The sequence below is a fragment of the Ictalurus furcatus genome, chromosome 27 (genome assembly GCF_023375685.1).
Source record: "Ictalurus furcatus strain D&B chromosome 27, Billie_1.0, whole genome shotgun sequence".
Lineage (NCBI taxonomy): Eukaryota > Metazoa > Chordata > Actinopteri > Siluriformes > Ictaluridae > Ictalurus > Ictalurus furcatus.
The window spans coordinates 10,721,610-10,744,116 of NC_071281.1; the positions used below are offsets into that span (position 1 = coordinate 10,721,610).

General features: G+C 37.7%; 1 protein-coding gene across 1 annotated transcript in view; it reads left to right on the forward strand.

The window, feature by feature from the left end:
• si:ch211-186j3.6 (neural-cadherin) overlaps window positions 1-22,507 on the forward strand; it is a 270,148-nt gene that overhangs the window by 120,839 nt on the left and 126,802 nt on the right. Inside the window, exons 8-13 of the mRNA XM_053617155.1 lie at window positions 2,260-2,432; window positions 9,348-9,516; window positions 10,552-10,722; window positions 10,956-11,128; window positions 16,012-16,179; window positions 19,354-19,603. Coding sequence (XP_053473130.1) covers window positions 2,260-2,432; window positions 9,348-9,516; window positions 10,552-10,722; window positions 10,956-11,128; window positions 16,012-16,179; window positions 19,354-19,603 — 1,104 coding nt within the window. The remainder of the gene's footprint in view (window positions 1-2,259; window positions 2,433-9,347; window positions 9,517-10,551; window positions 10,723-10,955; window positions 11,129-16,011; window positions 16,180-19,353; window positions 19,604-22,507) is intronic.

The window sequence follows — 22,507 nt, forward strand, 5'->3', positions numbered from 1 at the left end:
TTTGTATGTCAGTGGAGCAACACACACACACACACACACACACACACACACACACACACACACACACACATACACTTTTGCTTTTCTGCCCCAGACCTCATTGCACTTTGACATTGGTTGGGGGGAAAGTAATTCAGATTGAATTAGAATTGATTACACATTCTTTTTCTTTTTTCCTCAAGCTTTGCCACAAAAGCACTAGCACGATGCATTAGAATCAATTCACGGCCCTGAGGTGAATGTTATTCCTCCAATGCCAGGTCTGTGTCAGTAGCTGTAGGGTTTCCTTTAATGTGCTTTAGCTGTGAGCCACAGATAGGAGGCATCCAGCTCTCCAGCTAAATACAGATTGTCTGATGAGGCTGAGGGAGAACAGGGGAAATGTCTAGTGCTGTCTGATAGGTCACATTTAAGCTGAATCCTCATGTCACAACTTGGGAAGTATTTAGTGTGGCAGCAGCCCACACACTAAACAGACCTACACTAAAAACAGAGCTTTGCAGATATAAGGAATAGCGCATGATGGGGTGTGCTCTTATAGGGAAAATACAAAATAGAGTCTTGTGTTATGGCCCTATGCAAAGCAGAGGTGGATTTCCTTATAACAGCATGTCCCAGAGTGTTTAATTCTTCTTATACCACAGTGTTTTGTCAATGATTAAAATTTTTAATCTGCAAGAAATCACTGTATTATGCATGCCAGGCCAGTAGTTGGTGATGTCATAAGCATTCATGTCAACGTGTCCGCCATATTGGTCTGGGTAAGATTGCCCTATAAACAAATACAAGTAAATGAGAGGGCTGTGTTTTTTTCTGGATAAAAAGCACAATAACGTTTACATTTCTCAAAAGATTTCAATGGTTTATGATCTACGTGGAGTACAAAAAGTTAAAAAAAGTTCTGTCTCCAGTTACTTAGACTCTCGATAGTTAGACTTGGAAAATTATTAATTGTCATAAGGAATTGTGAAAACTCACACTTGTCAAGCATAGATTTGGCTTATTTTTCTTGGTTAATAACTGCTGAGACATCCCTAATGTAATATAATTTGATATACATGAAATGTGCATAAAGTTTTTTTCGTTGCGGAAATGGCTTTTTCTGTCATCAACCCCATCTTTTAGCTTTTCTTGTGCTCCAGGTCAAAATTCTGTTAAAAAGGCTTGTTCATTTTTAAATACTGAAAAAAAAATCAAAGTAGTGCATCTTTAAGTACTAATAATTGACCATCATTTTACCAAAATGGAACAAAATTGGCAAATACAAATCAAATAGTGAGACACTGGCAGTCAGTCTGCTTTCTATATTTTATTAGCAATAAAAGGATACAGATATACTCCAAAACACACAATTACAAAGATAATGATAAGATTTTGAATACCCTTCCCCACGCCATTGTCTTGTAAATGAACAGCCAAACCACATAAAAAGTTTTCCAGTTTTAGTTGAAAACTTAATTGGATTGTTTTCTCTGGGTATATTTAACACCTATAATGTCCGAGAACATTGCATCACCTGACAGCCATTATCCTTAATGGTTATGAGCTGATGAAACCCCACAATTAATGGCCTTGACTTATTAGTACTAGACCTTCCTAGAAGCCATTTGCATGAAAATTCTGCTTTCTCCAAAGTTTTCCAGATATTCTGCATGTGCTGAGTTTTAGAGAGGTCACAATGTTTACTATAGCCTTACTGGCATTAGCATAAAGACCAAATCTCTCTATATATATATACTTCAAGCAAAACTCCAAGGATAGACCAGAGGGTCAGATGTATAGATGTGTAGTACAAAACCACTTCCCTTAGGCCATAAACAGGGAAAGATGCTAGAGAGAGAGAGAGAAAGAGAGAGAGAGAGCAAGTGAGCATATAATTGGAAGCCAAGTGAAGATAACAGGAATATTAGCGATATCAGGTACAGAAGCTGTAATACAGTGGTTTCAGGTACTGGAAAGGAAATAAGTATGGATGTTTGGAAAATGAACATACGTGAGTTGATTTTGATGCTCAAAGAGAGAAGGTTTCTTGGATGCTTTAATAAAGACATCTTATTTTCATTAGATGAGATTGAATTGAGTGCATATTGCATTACTGTGGAATCTACATGCTGTTGCTAATTTGTCCCTCAGATTGGATTTGACCACCAAGGGGTCTAAGAATGAATTATGCAATACTTATACATAGTAGCTTTCATATTTTTTGAGGTTCCTCTTCTGTAAAAGGTTATGTAAAAACCATGTGACTCTTTCTTTAAGGCCTGATCCGCCTTCGCTCCAATCCTCAACCAAAATTGCAAGGGGTTGAGTACATCTTGAACATCACAGCCACAGACGACAACGCCTCTGGAGGACCTCAGTCTCTGTCTGCCACGGCCCAGGTCATTGTGGGAGTGGATGATGTCAACAACAACAAGCCCATCTTTGAGAAGGTACCTAGCATTTGCTTGAATGCTTAACTTGATACTCTTGGAATCGAATATCAAAGTTAACAGTATTGTTTAGTCATATATCAAAAATGAAGAGTCAGTTGGAAAATGGTAGAAGTAATGTAATGTAACATGCTTCCAGTAAATGATTTTTGTCTCATAACCTGATACTGACTTAATCAATACGATCCATTAAGCCAAGGTTTGTCAACTGGCAGATCACAGTCCAGGTCCTGACCAAGTTTTTCACCAGATCCTGTTTTGCTGATGAAATAATAGCTGTTCTTATTATTGGATTATAGGGCGCATGGTGGCTTAGTGGTTAGCATGTTCACCTCACACCGCCAGGGTTGGAGGTTCGATTCCCACTGTGGCCCTGCGTGTGCGGATTCTGCATGTTCTCCCTGTGCTGCGGGGGTTTTGACCGGGTACTCCGGTTTCCTTCCCCAGTCCAAAGTGTCCGTAGTGTGTGAATGTGTGTGCACGGAAGGAGCCTCCCCTGGCGCGCCCTGGGCAATGTTCAGTATCATACAGCTGAGTGGCTAATCCTTCAACCACGATGGTTCCACTATGAAGTGGAACCTTGACACGAAAAGAAGAAGAAGATTATTGGACTCAGAATTATTGACCTTACAATAAAGATGTATGTTCCCACAGCATTTGGTCCATTTCTCTCTCTGAATTTACCATCCTTTTAGCCTTTTAAGCACTTCTTTATCACAGCTTCCATGTCTATCTATCCTCTAGAGAAGTGATTAGCCAGCCGATCTGCACTACCCTAGATCATCTCAGGTCCTTTTTAATTAACATGTGAAATATCTGCCAAATTATCTTGGGCTTACCTGCCTGAAAATGTCTCAATTTAACATGAGATGAGGGGTTTCAGGAGGTCTTAGATGGTGCTGAGGTGAGGAGACGCTCTTCAGGGAGCTTTAACACTGCGGAACCATTTCTGCAGCTGTGAAACGTTCTTTTTAACTTAACAAGTTCAACTTAACAAGAAGTGAGGTAAATGGTCACATGGCCCTTTTTATTTATTTATTTCTTTGTTAGAGTGATTCACTTTATGGTTTTTTTTTTTTTTTTTTTCAAAATTTGGTACAAAGAATGATTCAAAATTAAATACATGACGTAGATTAGTGACATCTTCTTCAGTTCCTATTTAACATTTCCATCCTTTTTGTATCTTAAAGTAAAATAAACAATGTAAAAAAATACAATAAAATAAATAAATAAATAAAAATTACTTTACACGCACATACAAAAAATTTTTTAACCTAGCCTTTCAGTGAAAACTTATTTTTTTTCCCAGCTGGAGGTATTGCATAACATCTCTCATCATAGCAGAATGAGTGGTGGGTTTTTTCCCTTTCCAATTAAGTAATATCAAGTTTCGTGCTAATAGTGTAACAAATGCAATCATATATTTTTTGTTTGACAGCACTAGGTTATCATTTGTGACACCAAGATCTTCCAATGATGGCTGACAGTGACTGAAAAATTGAAAGCCAATAATTATAAATGACAAGACATTTCCAAAACACACGTGTGCCAGTGAGACTGCAGTTTGTTCACACCGATCATAGGATGAATCCACTGATGGAAACATCCTAGAAAGCTTCAATTTGGAAAGGTAAAGTCTGTAATATCTTAAACTGCAAAAGTCCATGTCTAACACACACTGAGGAAGAGTGAACTCGTTCTTGCGACCCATCCCACTGCTTGTCCAAGGTCTTCTTGCCATGATTCCCTTAGATGTTCTACTGTGGCCCCCGTTTACACTGAGAAAGTTTACTATATATGATAGATTTACCTCCCTTAGTAAATGGGTTAGGCGGAAACAGTAAGTCCATTGGTGAACTTGGCGGTTTATGAGGGATGGATAAAAAGTTATTTTTGACAAAACTACGCACCTGTAAGTATTTTAAAAATGGTTGTTGGGTAAATTAAACTTCTGTTTCAACTGTTGATATACTGATGTTGATATATATGTTGATATATAAGCTTTCGCTAATAAATAGATCTTTTAATGGACAAATACCTTTCTCATACCAAGTATGAAATAATGAATCTGACAAAGCGGGAGGAAATGAGGGTTTAGCAATCAACGGTCCAGGAACTGAACATGCATGTCATTTAAAATGTCTCCTAATTTGCATCTATATCTTTAAAGAATGATAAACTATAGGATTTATTAATTGAAATGAGAGAGGGGTAGATATGGTTGAAAAAAATTATTCTGGCCAAGAGGAGGCGGAGCATGCATAATTTTATATACAAGACCAATCAGTCAGATCTCTCTGGAGCTGAAATGAAAGCGCTCTTATATTACTTGACCTGTAATAAAGCTAGATGTGAGGCAATCCCATACCTCTTTGTAACTTGGGTCTTGGGTCTCTGTAAATAAGTCTTCTTAATTCTGGGGTGCTTACCATTCTAAATAAGCCAAGTTATGCTTTTAATGAATTTTGTAAAGAAAGCCTTGCCAATAAGAACTGGAATACCCTGAAGAAGAAACAAAACTTTTGACAAAATATTAATTTTCACAATATTAATATGGCCTGATAAAGAGATGGGTAGATTGGACCAAATTTAAAGTTTTGCAAAGTATTATCAAACAATTTTTTAAAAATCCTCAAATAATGCAGAAAAGCATTTTTGTAATAGTAACTCCTAGGTATTTAAAAGAGTTTGATATTTTAAAAGGAAGGGAGATACTGTAAATGTTTGATGGTCCGTTATAGGGCTCATTGGAAATTGCACACTCAGCAAAATTAATTTTATATCCTGAAATTTTCCCAAATCCCTCTAAAATTGACATAATCACATAATGATTTTGAAGGGTTGGAGATATATAATAATAAATCATCAGCATATAAAGACACTTTATGTTCCCTCCCTTGCTCTAGGCTTGTGAAGTGTGCAGAGCAATGACTAAGGTTCTATAGCAAGCACAAATTGGAGGGGAAAAAGTGGGCAGCCTTGCCTGGTAGAACGGCCAAAAGGGATATAACTAGAATTGTTATTGTTTGTTTTCACTGACGCTTACAGATGAGCATATAGTAATTTAATTAATTAAATGAAATTAGGGCCAAATCCAAACCTTTACAGGGTCGTAAAGAGATAATCCCATTTGACCCTGTGAAAAGCCTTTTCTGCATCCAAGGAAATTAGTATTTCTGAGTGACATAGATTAGACCTGGGGGTGTAAATTATATGTAATAATCTTCTAATATAAAAAAAAGAGTAGTCGGTTCCTAATGAATCCTGTCTGATCTGATGAAATCACTGAAGGGAGATTATTTTCCAAGCGGGTAGGTAGAACCTTATTTTAGTATTTTATTATCAACATCAAGAAGACTTAGGTCCATATGAGCTTGGATTAAGCAGATCTGTATTTATCTTATGAATTAGGGAAATACTTACCTGATAAAATGTTGTTGGTAAACAACCAAGTGATTTATTAAAAACAACCAATAACAGTGGTGAAATTTGATCACTAAAGGCCTTGTAAAATTCTGATGTGAAACCATCTGGGCCCAGTGCATTAGATCATAGTTCTTCAAAAAACTTTTCTATAAGCGAAGAGTTATTAGCCGATTCTGAGGTATATAACTTTATATAAAAGTCTCTAAAGTTATTATTTATCTCTTGTGGGTCTAATGTAATTTGTTCTGAATTGTTTCTAATCTCTGTAATTAACCTTCAACCCACTGTTTCTTTAATTTGGTGGGTAAGGAATTTCCCAGTTCTATCTCCATGTTCATAAAATCTAGTTTTTGCTCGTGTTGAAAGATTAGTTGTTTCTGTAGTAGTAAGTAACTTGAATTCTGTTTGGAGTCAGAGCCTTTTCTTATAAATCAGGTCAATTAGTTCCTTTTTTTTGTTCTCTGTTCTGTTTCCCAGTTGAGGCACTGTGGTAGATATGTCCACGGATATACAATTTAAATACGTCCCAGATAGTTTTTGAGACGTATGCAGTGTTATTCATATCCAGATATTATTGTATTTGTGCTTTAACTTGTTTTACAAATGTTTTATGTTAGTAGAATATTATCAAATCTCCATGTTTTAGTTGTATTTTTGTTATTAATTGCTAAGTGAAGGATCAGTGAACTATGGTCTGATATAACCATAGCTTCATAAACACAATGCTTCACCGTTGACAAAAGCTTGTAATTTATCATAAAACAATCTATCCTACAGTAAGAATGATGAACTGCTGAAAAAAGAGTATTCATGGTTAGATCAGAAATAACTTTGAAATACTTTAAATAAATGGCATATTCTTCCTAATAAGTATAGCTGAACCTCTGGATTTAAAATTATAATTCGAGTGAAATATATGCTAAACCCATCGCTCCGTAGACGAAACTGTTCTTGATTCTTTAAGTGTGTCTTTTGCAAAAAGATCATATCTGCTCCTAAAGTTTTGGATGGACCATGATATTACCTTGTTTTATAGCTCCATTACGCCCTTTACAATTCCATGAAACAAACTGGACTGAATTTTGCTTTCTTATTTTAAAAGGGTTGGTTTTCACAATAGGTGATTGCTAGACTAGCCGGGTAGTATAGGCTATAGTTTACAGTGTCTCGCACTTTGGCCTTCACCAGGTTAAAAGCAGCTGCACAGAGGTCCCCTTGTAGTAAGGACGAGCTTTGCTCATGGATAGTTTTAAGATATTTTTCCTATCAGAGAAGTAGTGAAAGCGAGCTATCATATCTCAGGCCCTTTCTCCTTGCCTTGGTTGTGGAGCAAGGGATCTATGTGGACGATCATTATAGGAGAGTCCCCCGAACAGTTCTGATAGCAACTCAGCAATGGACCGGGTTGGATTTCCAGCTTCAGCTCCTTCCGTAATGCAGATAAATTTCAGATACTGTCTTCAAGTCTCCAAGCTTCTCCAAGTCCATTCATTTTTCATGTATTTTTTGTATTGCTTCATCGTAGAGTCTCAAGATTGTTCTAAAGCAGTCACTCAGTCTATCATGTCACTCAAAGATTTGCCCATCTCTACACATTCACTCGTAGATTCAGCAGGCGCTTTATCCAGTGTGGCAAAGTCTGCTGAGATTTCCTCATGAAGTGCACAAATATCTGCTTTGGTCTCTTCCCGGATAGACAAAATATCTCTCTTTATCTCTTGGTGCAAGTTCTCAATTTGAAACTTAATATCACCAGCAACAGCACCACTGTGTATCTGAAGCTTGGCTCCGAGTGATTTTAGTAAAATGGGTGAACTTGCCTCAGGTGTTTGCTCCACCATTTTTTCTCCACTGCTCTCTGCTGTGATGTATCTCAAAATTTACGGTGTAATTTTTTAAAAATTCTGTTTCATGTCCAAGAGCACTGCTTAATATATCTAAACAAGTAATCCAGGTTATTGTGATAGATTTCTGATCTGAACGACGATAATTGGTCATTAATTAGAGGAGCTCCCTCTTTGCTGCTTACATGAGGGCGGAAGCGGAAGATCTCAGCATCAGCCCTTTTTGATAGAGAGGTCATACTGCATTCTCAAGGAGGCAGGGGACGTGTCTACACTATCTGTGTTGCAGCAAGGTATCTGAAGAATACTCCATCCCCGACCAAAAGACTTCCAAGCAGAAAATGTCCAGAAGGAGGAGAACTAATACTTTTGCACCACTGCTCAGCCTGATAGCTCTTTTCTCTTCACTCAATCCATCCTCTCCATCCTTACTTCAACTTCTATTTCTCTCAGAGTCCAACTATCTTGTACAATATCCAGTTTTCTTTCTCTTTCACCAACTCTCTTTATCTCCAACTTTCTCTCTTTTTCTTTACTCTCTGGTTGGTTTCTGACTTTTCTGCTCTCAATGGGGCATGCTGGGAAGCAGCAGGAGAGAGCGAGAAAAATGCCTTCATGTTGTGTTATTGCCTTTCCCTTTCTTCCTCTCTTACCCTTCTTCCATCCTCCACTGCATGCCCCCCCCTTTGGTGTGTTCTTGGCTGAGAACCAGATTTTTCCTGGGTGCAAGAACATCAGTAATAGTGGAACTCCTCAGAGATGGAGCCAATCTCACATCATGGGGTTCTGGTTTTGTTAGCAAAGATCTTCTGATGCTTCCTGCAAAGGATGACGGGGGGTGGAAAAGGCAGGAGTTTACTTTCTGAATCAATTTATGGTGTGGACGCAGACTTTTGGACTTTTCTGTTTAAAGCCTGCTCTCACGAGAGCTCTCACTAACCTGAGATGAGAGCAAAAAAAAACCAAAAAAAAAACCAGAGAGCTATTTATTTATATATTTATTCCATTAGGGGATTAGAAAAGGGGACAGAAATAGATCAAGACCATTTGTTAATTAATTCAGAAGTATCAAATGCCAACAAGCGATTTATGGTTGTTTTTTTAATTTATGTTTTTGTTTGTTTGTTTTTTTACTTCTATTCATTCATTTGCCATGTTCTGGGTTTCATTTAAAGTGTAGATGATGAGGATAGCAGTTTTCATTTTTGTTGTTTTCACACACACTGATGAAAATGAAAATGGTGTGTGCAACCCGGCACAGCTGAATTATCGGGGCTCATTCCAGCAGTATCAGAGGACTCAGCAAGATGCAATTGATTCAAGGACAATTCATTTATAAAACACTGATGAATCTCAATAGAACAGCCCATATTCATAAACCTCAGCTTCCCTCTTTCTTCACCGCCCTCGCTCACATTTTCTCATTTTCTCTCACCGCATTACACCTTGCTCACTTTCTTTGTTGTCTGTTTTTCTTTCTTAACAGCAATTTCTTTCTAGCTACATTCTTTAAACTAGCTGAATTCCTAGTTATAGACCTATAAAGGCTGTGAATATTTTATTCAGTGTCATGTAGTTTCAGATTAGTGCAGATTCTTCCATGATGTTTAACGTATTGTACCACCTTTTTGTGTCTGTGTCTCAGTGTCAGCAGTATAAAGAGATGGCGTCTGTTCCAGAAAATAAGCCGGCAGGGACGTTTGTGCTGCAGGTACACGCCGTAGACGCTGATGAGGGAGCCAATGGGAAAGTGACATATGGCTTCATGCACAAAGACAGCATGGTCCCAGCCTTCAACATCGATCCTGATACAGGTACTTGCAAAATTAAGCTAGAATAACGATATAATTTAGTGGATTTCTTTTAATAAACGGCTGTAGTATTTATTATTGTATTTGTGCCAAATGCATACATAGATAATGTTTAAATTGTTGACTAGAAAGGATAGAAATATTTTTTCTCTGAGTATTTTTACACCCCTTCATCTGGCACTCAGAAGTCATACACATTGAAGCGTTTCCATGAATTCCAAAGTTCACACTAATTCACTTTAATCACAGCCTTTTAAAATGTGTCAGCTTTCAAAAGAAAAGAAAAGATGCCATTTAACAACTCCTCGTGACATCTTTAATGAAATGAAACGCTTCATGAAATATAACCATTTATTGTGCATTAGTCCTGCAGCATTTTAAACAAAAGAGAAAAGAAATGGGGGAAAAAGTGTGTGACATTTGGAATTACTTTGTTCCAATTAAATTGTGTGAATATTACAGCTTTTGAAAGGAATATTAAGGTTTATGGGGGAGTTTTGTTCTACCTGTTGCTTCTGGCTTTTATAAGATAATTTCAGTTACGCATTTAACCATTAAGAATGATCGTATGGTTACTCTGCAAGTAGCGTTGCCACCTGACAGCTCCAGGGACCCCGGGTTGATCAGGTTTCTGTCTGTTTAGAGTTTCGCATGTTCTTCCTGTATCCCTGTAGGCTTCCTCTGGGTTCTGTGGTTTCCTCCCACCTCCCATAAACATGCAGTGGGTGGATTGGCCACACTAAGCTGCCCCTAGCTGTGGATGTGTGCGTGCATGGTGTATTCCCACCTCACACTCAGTCTTCCCTAACCTGGATAAAGCAGTTACTGAAAATGAATACATTTAAATAGATTTAAGAATGTAAAGAAGTTTAAAAGCTTATGTGGTCTGGAAGCAAATATTGAGTTTGTGTAGGCAATAAACCAATTATACAGAAATGATTAATGGCTTCTCAGACCCCTTTCCTGTGCTATTCCCCAATACACTTTTGTCAGTTTAATTGGTCACCATTATTATGTCGTTCCATTATGTTGCTGTAGGTGCTATCACGACTGCAAGAAAGTTCGATAGGGAGCGACAGAGGGAGTATGCAGTGACAGTCACGGCTACAGATCAGGCAGCAGATCCTCTCATAGGCATCTGCCAACTCAACATCCTCATACTGGATGAGAATGACAACAGCCCGAAGTTTGAGAATCTGCGCTATGAGTGTGAGCGTCGCTTTTCTTCATTTCAATTCAGCCGGTCTACTTTTGCATCCGTGATAATGCTGAGAGTTTTGAATTCATCTTGAAGTGAACTTCATTTGACCTCATGGCTTGATAGAGTTTAAATGGAATATACCCCAAACAAATATAGTGATTTTTTTCCCTCTGTAACCACACACACCTTTTCCCCAAGGCGCTGATTAAAATAGTTTGTATTCCGGTCTCCGTTCACACAGACTTCTTGAGGGAGGACACCATGATTGGCACCAGTTTCCTGCGAGTCGCTGCACATGATGATGACTACAGCACCAATGCAGCCATCACGTATTCCATGTCTAAAGAGCAGCCAGAATACTTGCGTGTCAATCCTGTGACAGGCTGGGTTTACGTCAACCAGCCCATCTCTCAGGTCTATATATAATATCTTACACATACACACTCGTACAAATCTCTTGAGTTAGAGAGATATACATCTATGAGGTTTACAGAAAAGATGGATTGCTCTCTTACTGGAGAAGGTAAATTGAAGGGGTGCCCTGCCTCAGCAAGACATTTTACATATGGGTTTCTTTTTCATGCAGATGTAATGTGTTGGTATAATGCCAGCATGTTGCTAATTTGGTTGAATATAAGCCAAGTTTTTCCTATTCTTGCCTAGTTACTTTTTTCATGCTTAAAAATGTAGGCACTAATTTAGGTGGGTGCTAGATGGTGTTTGATATTTTGTCAGACCTGCTTTGATACAAAATTATTGCTCTCTTAGCACAAAGATAAGAATACAACTATAGTATTTTCTTGGCTTCAAGTGCAATTTTAAATACCCTGTCCCAATTCTTAAAATCTAGTTCTATAGAAGTTCTATAAAAGTATTTATGTCACTTCACTTCAGAAATAAACTGAACACTAGTGGCCTGGACATTTTCTACTAAGATATACAGTACCTCACAAAAGTGAGTACACCCCTCACATTTTTGTAAATATTTGATTATATCTTTTAATGTGATAACACTGAATAAATGACACTTTGCTACAATGTAAAGTAGTGAGTGTACAGCTTGTGTAACAGTGTAAATTTGCTGTCCCCTCAAAATAACTCAACACACAGCTATTAATGTCTAAACCACTGGCAACAAAAGTGAGTACACCCCTAAGTGAAAATGTCCAAATTGGGCCCAATTAGCCATTTTCCCTCCCCGGTGTCATATGACTTGTTAGTGTTACAAGGTCTCAGGTGTGAATGGGGAGCAGGTGTGTTAAATTTGGTGTCATCGCTCTCACACTCCCTCATACTGGTCACTGGAAGTTGAACATGGCACCTCATGGCAAAGAACTCTCTGAGGATCTGAAAAAAAGAACTGTTGCTCTACATAAAGATTGCCTAGGCTATATGAAGATTGCCAAGACCCTGACACTGAGCTGCAGCATGGTGGCCAAGACCATACAGCGGTTTAACAGGACAGATTCCACTCAGAACAGGCCTCGCCATGGTCGACCAAAGAAGTCGAGTGCACGTGCTTAGTGTCATATCCAGAGGTTGTGTTTGGGAAATAGACGTATGAGTGCTGCCAGCATTGCTGCAGAGGTTGAAGGGGTGGGGGGTCAGCCTGTCAGTGCTCAGACCATATGCCACACATTGCCTCAAATTGGTCTGCATGGCTGTCATCCCAGAAGGAAGCCTCTTCTAAAGATGATGCACAAGAAAGCCTGCAAACAGTTTGCTGAAGACAAGCAGACTAAGAACATGGATTACTGGAACCATGTCCTGTGGTCTGATGAGACCAAGATCAACTTATTTGGTTCAGATGGTGTCAAGCGTGTGTGGCGGAAACCAGGTGAGGAGTACAAAGACAAGTGTGTCTTCCCTACAGTCAAGCATGGTGGTGGGAGTGTCATGGTCAGGGGCTGCATGAGTGCTGCCGGCACTGGGGAGCTACATTAGTAGGGTTCATTGAGGAGTTCATTGAGGGAACCATGAATGCCAACATTTACTGTGACATACTGAAGCAGAGCATGGCCGCAGGGCAGTATTCCAGCATGATAACGACCCCAAACACAACTCCAAGATGACCACTGCCTTGCTAGAGAATCTGAGGGTGAAGGTGATGGGCTGGCCAAGTATGTCTCCAGACCTAAACCCTATTGAGCATCTGTGGGGCATCCTCAAATGGAAGGTGAAGGAGCACAAGGTCTCTAACATCCACCAGCTCCGTGATGTCATCATGGAGGAGTGGAAGAGGACTCCAGTGGCAACCTGTGAAGCTCTGGTGAACTCCATGCCCAAGAGGGTTAAGGCAGTGCTGGAAAATAATGGTGGCCACACAAAATATTGACACTTTGGGCCCAATTTGGACATTTTCACTTAGGGGTGTACTCATTTTTGTTGCCAGCGGTTTAGACATTAATGGCTGTGTGTTATTTTGAGGGGACAGCAAATTTACACTGTTACACAAGCTGTACACTCACTACTTTACATTGCAGCAAAGTGTCATTTCTTCAGTGTTGTCACATGAAAAGATAGAATCAAATATTTACAAATGTGAGGGGTGTACTCACTTTTGTGAGATACTGTGTATATATATATATATATATATATATATATATATATATATATATATATATATATATATATATATAAAATCGTACGTGAGTTTCTAAACTGAAATATATTTCTGTTTTGCATGTATCAAACAATGGTATTGCATATTGCAGTCTGAAAAAGGGAAAAACTTGAATTTGTTGTTGTTTTCATTATGGAAATACATTCACTGTGTATGAAATCACACTAAGCTCTGTGATAGGACACACACAAAAAAAGGCAAAGTATAATATAGGCAGCAATATTTTGGCCGTTTACTAGAATTCAGCTACAGTGACATCCAGTTGGTTTTTCCAGACTGCCCAAATAAGAACAAACAATTTGCACACGGTCATTGCTCACAGAACATCATAATGATTAGAATCGATAAAATCTCAAACAAAACTAATTAACTCACTATATTTGCTGCCAAAATATTGAAGAGAAAAAAGCCAAAGTAAACAATAGGTCCTACTGGCTTACATGTGATCTTTATATGCAGAAAAGGAGACAGAACGTGAATATATTGTTGTTTTAATTATGAAAATGTCACCATGCTGTACTATTCTTGAGAGCACCAGCAGATTTGATTGTGTATTGCATAAGCATGCCTGACCACACAACTGTGCAACAACACCTTGATCAAAAAACTTTTTTGCACTTGCACCATGAATACAAAGAGGGGTTTACATAGTCTTACTTGCCTGGTTTAGCGAAAATGTTTAGTGAGTAGGTTATATCACATTGTTCTTGAACATTTCCCTCCTGCAGAATTCACTCTGCAAAAAAGTTATGTTAGCAAGTGAAACTATATCGACTGTGGTCACTTTTATCTAGTATTTCTTATTATAAGTTTATAATAAAGCAAATATAAGATCACTAAACCTATTTCTGGAAATTTCAAACTTGTAGTTTTCTTATTCTATTGGTAGATCATTTTGCTTCTTTCTAAAAATAAATGCTTAAAATGAACAAAATGATTTGAGAATAGAACACAACTATTTCAAGCTTGAAATGAGTACAAATGGCTTGAAATAAGTTTAATAATCTTATATTTGGTTTATTGTAATCTTATAATAAGAAATACTACATAGATTTGACTATAGTCAAGGTATCTCTACTTGCGAAGATGTAATTGTTTGCAGTGTATTTTTATCTAATCCAACAAACTGTCCACTGGTGTGGAGATTTATTAGCTAGAGAGAGAGTGTGTGTGTGTGTGTGTGTGTGTGTGTGTGTGAGTGAGTTCAGTAAACATGAGCCATTGGTGATATCCAATATAGTGGAGTTAAATCCCATTCTGTCAGCACATAGTGATTTAACGAGTGATTCAGTTTAATGTATAGATGAGACTTGGATTTGCCCACTACCAAGGAAAACATGGGGTCATTTAAAGATGCACTCTCAGAGTCCTTAAAGGTTCTTTGGATAATTAAGAGTTTTAACTTTCTAAAGCTTTCTAAGATAGAAACAGTCTGTTGTAGAGTTCTACATAGAGCACTTAACTAAAGACTTGTATTAAAAGATGTGTGTGCATTCCCTGACTCTGACACAAATAACAGACATAGCAAAAGTGATCAGATGCTGTACTCTATCCATGATGAGCAGTGGGATACGCATCACACATGGAAGATCAAGGCCAGGGGATATCTGCTACAACCATAAAAGTGCAAAAAGCAAACATCAACCATACATATGCAAAAGAAGGAAATAAGTGGAAGCAAAAACGCTCACGCTGTATTCTCATCCAGGAACTAAATTTGTGGAATAAACTTAAAAAAGCTAAGTGTTGAAACTCAGAATTCTAACAAATTTAGCTCTTTGCTGTATTTAGTGCCTTTGAAACCACACCTCCAAAACACATGTTTAGGCTAGAATGTCATAATTCTAGTAAAAGATGAAGGGCCTTCAGACTTGACAAACAACAAGAATGACAGGCAAGCCAAGTCACATCTTTGTCCTGATTGGTTGATATTTCTTCTCTGATCCTGTGAAAACACAGAGACCGAAGTTCTTAACTCTGAGCAGATTATATTGCCAGCTGCCTCAGTGTGAGGTATATTTTGGCTAAGATAAAACTCACTGCCCCCACATTTAAGTATACTTCTTTTACATACTAATTAATACATCTAATTAATGCAAGTCCAATAAAACAAGTCTAATTATTTAAATGTGATGATCAGGAGAGAAGAAGTGAAAGAGCGGGCAGGAGGTGTGTGAAGATAGGGATAGAAAGGGAGCACATTAAATGATATGAAGGTCCCTCAGAGAAGCAGTCTCAGTTAGAACAGTTTCCATGACTACCAAGAGTGTATGATGAAGCGTATGTGTGTGTGAGGAGGTCAGTCTGAATTTGTTTGGCTGTCATCACATCAGACAGCACACACACTTCTTTTAATACAAGTCAAAGTGGCACATCAACAGGGATTGGTGCAGGCTCTCTTCATGCTCACCTCTCCCACACTCTGTCTACTGAGCTCACAGCATCATAAATGCAAACAACTATTTCAGGTTATGATTAATAGTTTTCTTCATTAACCTCTGACAGTGTCTATTTAAATGAAATTATGATATGTTTGAAATGATGGACTCAAGGATACACAAGAAATAAGTGATCAGACAACATTTCACTGACTAGTCTAGTATGAGCTCATCATTATGCAATGCTGGTCAGGGGGCTTTAATTTTTAATTTTATTTGTGATGTTTTGATTGCAGAGAACCTACATCACCAGAGAGATCATAGCCACAGATGGAGGGAACCGGAGTAGCTCTGTAGAGTTGGCTGTCACCATAACCAATGTGAAAAACCAACCTCCTCAATGGGAGAAGGAAAGCTATGAAGTGGTCATACCAGAGAACACTGTCAGAGACACTCCCATAGTGGTATGATCCATCAAGTCCATGTTATTTAGATTACACCATGTGTGAACAGTTCACAAGCCAGGTTGAGATTTATTTATCATTTAAACATTATGTCAATATATTGACATGCTTGTGGCAAGACTCAAGCCAAGGTGACTTGGTAATATGTGGCATTATAAGGTAGAATATATACAAAATACACCCACAACACAACACAATTAAAAATATATATATAAAATAAGTTCAATAAGAATACAGTATACCAAGTAAAATATAACTAGTCAGCCAGGTGACAGATTTGTTTAGAAGTAGTAAGTGACTGCTTTAATTTGAAGATGTTTCTACCAAGAGGTGGGAAATTTAGTTCTGAGTATAATTTCATACTGTAATTTTTAAAATATCTGTCAAATATGTGAAATCCATCTACCACTTCCCTTGCTACATTGACAGGAATAGCTATAAACCTCAAATTAATCGTCACATACTGCATATTTTTTATTGCTTTATACTAATATACAAGGGTTAGGTCATAGTATATGTTCTACAAAATAGGCTCTACTTAAGACCTACTGTACATTAGGACCTGTTTGATTTTGCATAACTTGTTTGTAGGGGGTATAACAATGACACAATTCTCTGTCAATACTCTGTCAATTGAAAATTCAGGGTTTTTAAGATATTTCTGAGTAACAACCAACATTTTTTTGTTCAGTTTTGTTTACATTTAACATAGGAAATTTGGAGTCCGTCTATTATTTGGGATCATGGTTAGTTGGAATTAATAAAGTACGAGGGACAGCTGTGGTGAACTTAAAACCTGGTATGGGGATAAATGCAGCATATCATCTGCATAACAGTAAAGAGGATTAGATGTTATTGTTAAATGATCTGACCAAGGGGAAACTTATATGTGGTAAAATGGAGAGCCCCAAGGACTGATCCTCGAGGTACACCATATGTGACAAGGGAACTAGAGGATTTATGCTTACTAAAGGTTATGAAGTGAGATATGTCAAAAGGATGAGAGCTGAAGGAAACTTGAGCCATGCCATAAATAGCAGGAAAAATTGGTTGCTTTGTATGTGATCAATTGTGAAATCAATAAATAAATAATACATACACGCACGCACTCACTCACACACACACACACACACACACACACACATATATATATATATATATATATATATATATATATATATATATATATATATATATATATATATACACACACACACACACACACACACACACACACACACACAAAACACAAAACAACCAATTTTTCCTGCTATTTATGGCAGGCTCAAGTTTCCTTCCTTAGGATAGGCTGTTTGTATTGTATTTTACCTTTTTATTTATTTATTTATTTATTTATGACAATGTAGTTTGATCACATTGACAAACATGGCACTCGCTTGTTATCCCAAAATGTTCACAGGAAACAAACTCTCTGACTGTTCTGTCTAACTCAAAGAATTGAGAAGCAGTAAAGCTCCAAAGACAACATAAAGTTTTATTCCACCAGTGAGATGGCAAATCTGATAAGGTTAAAGCTCAACAAGATTCCTATTTTGTTCTAAACACTACCTCATAACATCTGCATTTAATATACTGGCATCTCTCAAGTGATTGGATGAAATGAACCTATAACTGAGATATTTGACATGGGAGTTGACTCCCAGGCACTCTAGTCTGAGCTGTTATGTCAGTTACCTTGGTTTTCCTCCCAGCATTGTACAACTCTCTTCTCTTCTCTCTCTCTCTCTCTCTCTCTCTCTCTCACACACACACACAAACACACACACATACCCCCACACACTCCCACATGCACAAACACGCGCATACTCAGAATGTGTACAGAATCATCCATTTCTATCTAAATCAGTCATGAGACTGAAGACAAGACACATGCTACAGTGTTATCATCTTGCTCATACATACATCTACCCTTGCACACATGCACACCCCCCCCCCCCCCCACACACACACACACACTGTCTATCTGCCTTCTCTTGCATATCTCAGAATAGCCAGGTGGACAGTCTCTGGAGACTGTGTTTGTACAGAAGCAACCTTCCTGTTACTGCTTCTGCCGTCACTGTTATTTAAGTGAACTGCTGCATCCTGGCCGCTGGACCCGGCCAATAACTGCCTCTTTATTATTCATGACCGTTTAATTTTTTTTCCTCATTCATTCACTTAAGTGTGCATTGAGAATTAATTTTCTGGATCCTCTGCAATTCTTTTCTAAGCTATTAAGGCTATTTAAAGTATAGATGAATGTTAAACTAAATGTATGAAGTCAAAAGAGGAGAGAGAAAAAAAAGTCCAGAAAAAAAGATTAGCTGCTTCTGGCTTAATTGATCAGTGGTATAAATGCTAGATTTTCTTGTTAGCAGAGAATGCAATGATGCCTGCTGGATATTTAATAGATCATGAATGGAAGTGCTTGTCTTGTTCTAATTGAACGCTCTGGCTATTGCCATTGACACAGATGTTTCTCTCTGCACTTTAAATCAGAGAGGATGAGTGTTTCAGTAATTGTGATTAAAAAAAAAGCTATGGAAGAGAATTAAATAAATTCACAGAAATAACGAGAAATATACTGTACCATTCCTTGTCATTTGGTGTTAACACTCAAACATACACGAGTTGTACACATTTAGCATTTATCGACCTGAAAGCTTTATGCTAGAAGGTAATTATGGTGCAATTATGTGCTTCGAGTCTCTTTTAAAGATGCAACATATCCACATTTCCAGGTGAAACATACATATTAAAGCAACAAAAGACAATGGTTTTACCCCAGCAAGAAGAAAGGTACAGTTTAGCACCTTTTTTGTGAGAGTGTTGGGGTGGTGATTTCTAGGAACCTCATGATTTGATTGAATATTGACTCATGATTATAAAATTATTTGACTCTATCATGATTGAAGTCACTTTTTTTTTAGTAAGCCTGATTCTGTTCATTAAATGGCTTAAATTGGGCATAAGGTGCACTATGTAGGTTCTACAATGCCATTATATTATACTATAGGTAGTGAGAATATATAGATAATAGGAAGCTATTTGGGATTTGATTTCACTGTATGAAATAATCCTGCCTGAAGAATACTGGATTTATCTGTGGGTCAGAAATGTAATTGTAAGTTTGATTTCTGTAATTTTTATTTTTCTCTCTATGCTGTTTAGACAGTGAAAGCCACCTCACCACTGGGTGACCCCAGAGTGACCTATAACCTGGAGGATGGCATGGTACCTGAGACCAACATGCCTGTGCGTTTCTACCTGACGCCCAACCGAGAGGATGGATCAGCCTCCATCCTGGTGGCTGAGCCGCTGGATTATGAGACCACACGCAACTTTATGCTCCGTGTACGTGCTCAGAACGTTGCTGCTGTGCCTTTAGCTGCTTTTACAACCGTGTATGTCAACCTCACAGGTAATCACTTTCATCTTTCTGTGTTGTAAATGACCATCAGATGGCCATTTTTAATAAAGAAACATTGCTAAAATGTTTAATGATTTTTAGAATGACATGACAATTGTTTTCAAATTATATTTCCTTTTTGCAGACCATGTTCAGCTCATTTTGACATGAGAGTAGCAGCTGAAAATGTTAAATATTAAAGGTTTTTGTCAATATGGAAAATGAAAGCTTTTCTTTTCACACCTGCCTGTCACGATGTAACATTAATGCCGCATCAGTATCTTTATTCCTTCTGGCTATCTTTATTACAATGGCATAATCATCTGTTCTATACCATGGGAAAAGGGAAGATGAAAAGGAAAACAAACTAATAAATAAATACATTCATATATAAAATGCTTCATATGTCTAATCACTGGTTTGTAATCAAAGTGGTATCCTGGGAGATAAACATATGCATATCAAATCAAAGGTCTTAATAGACTGTAGTATCAAAACAAGTATAAATATTTATCCAGTTTAAATGAATGATCAACACTTAAGATGGTCAACCAGGTTTCTTTTTCACCTCAGGTAAATTTTACAATTGCAAAAGTTTAATGGTTTTGATCTATGGGATCCACTTAATGTTACTGACTGTCTCATGGAAGTTGATGAATGGATGGATGGATGGATGGATGGATGGATAATGGATAAATGTATGGGTGGAGATGATAGGTTTGGAGGATGTGTGCATGTATATATGGATGGATGAATGATCCATGAATGATACATTAAATGAGTGATGAGACTGAAGACTGTTCAGTCTTTGTAATAATTGCTCAGAAATGTTTTTATATTTTGTGTGTGTATTTTAAGGACATTTACAATTGCAAAAGTTGGTTTTGTTCAATGGGATCCAATAAATGTCACAAAATGTCTCGTAGAAGTGTAATAATGTAACAATGGATAAATGGATGGGTAGAGATGATAAGTTTGGAGGACAGATGGATGGATGGATGGTTGGATGAATGGATGGGTGGAGATGATAGGTTTGGATGATAGATGGATGGGTGGGTGGATGGATGGATAAATGGATGCGTAGAGATGATAGGTTTGGGGGATGGATGGATGGGTGGATGGGTGGATGGATAAATGGATGTATTAATGGATGGGTGGAGATGATAGGTTTCGATGATAGCTTGATGGGTGGATGGTTGGTTAAATGGATGGGTGGAGATGATAGGTTTGGATGATGGATGGATTGATGGATGGATAAATGGATAAATAGATGGGTGGAGATGATAGGTTTGGATGATGGATGGGTGGGTGGATGGATGGATGGATAAATGGATGGATGGAGATGATAGGTTTGAATGGTGGATGGATGAAAATGCCACGTATGTCCCCTCTGATTCTGAGCCCATTATTAAATATAAACAGTTTTATAAAGCATTGTATTTAGTATTACAGTTATTTCCCCCTATAGCTTTAATCCTCCTCACTATTATTGAAATCCTGATGTACTTCAATCCCTTATTCTAATCCACTTTCTCAGATCCTCAACTACACTTACCTATTTTTTTTTTTTTTTTTTTTTTTTTAATTTTTAGACCTGAGAAGCAACCATTTTTAATATCCCTGCATTTCTAATTCCACTGCAGGAAGACTCTAAGCCATCCTATGTAATTTACTGGCTCTTCCCCAGAGCCATAATTGGGCTCAACTCATGCATGAATCTCTTGCTCTATTCCATTTATGAGTGCACTCTAATACTGATCGAAGATCTTCCCACCCCCATCCCACTCCATGACTAATATTAATCCAATAAGAGCTTTATGATGAGGATGCTTTTAGCTGGTCCTTTAAAAGTGGACACCTTGTGCAGATCAGTGCCAGTCTTTCCCTCACTTATTTATGCCCTCCTTTTGCAATTAAAAACACAACTAGTAGCACAGTAAACAGGAGAGAGACAGTGAGATAGATAGGGAGAGAGAGAGAGAGACAGAGGAGGAAGGGAGGAAGTTGTAATGGATTTGGACCTCTTGTTTAATTCATGGATTACGACTTTGGCTGGGAGAAAATTAAAAACCTAGAAGTACATCAGATGGCGATTAGTGCCTTGGATCGTTCGACCCATTAAAGATCTTGCCCTAAATTTCACTCCTCCTACTTTCCTTCCATTACTGAGGGGAAACACACACCCACACACACACACACATACTTGTGTGTGTGAGACAAATAGAGCACATTATACATTTTCTATTTTCTGTTTTATTTTAATCTATTATTATTCTTTATCTTTTATTGTGTTTAATACATATACATATGTGTGTGTGTGTGTGTGTTTGTGTGTGTGTGTGTGTGTGTGTGGGTGTGTTATATATGTTATGTTGTATATGTTCTCTGCACATAAGCATCTCACATGCCTTTTTATGCTTTACTTAGTAACTGTGTAAACTGTGACAGGAGTATACATCTGAATCTGATATGCTTTAAAAATTCCATTAGAAGTCCTAGAGGCATTTACTTTTTTTGGGAAGAGGTTTGCTGTGATATAAGTACTATGTTTATGTCTTTTTAAAATTTTTATTTCTATTTACTACAAGGTCAGGATGTTCTATTGTGGCTGGCAGCTAAAGAGAGACAATAATACATCTTGGGTGGATGATGAATCACTCTTTAAAGTGTGGCAACAACTGCAGCTAAAGCCATACAGCTTAGCCTGAAATAGTAAACAATAATAATAATGAAGTCAACAATAATTAAAATCAAGTAGTAAACTTGCGACAGACATATCTATGGAAAACTATCGGCACCTCTGTAGTTATATTTTGGTGTACTTTGCTTTCACCATGACTTTAAATGAACCAGAAATGCTAGAAATACTGCAAGTGTGGCAAGATCATGGCCAGGACATAACATTAAAATGTGCAT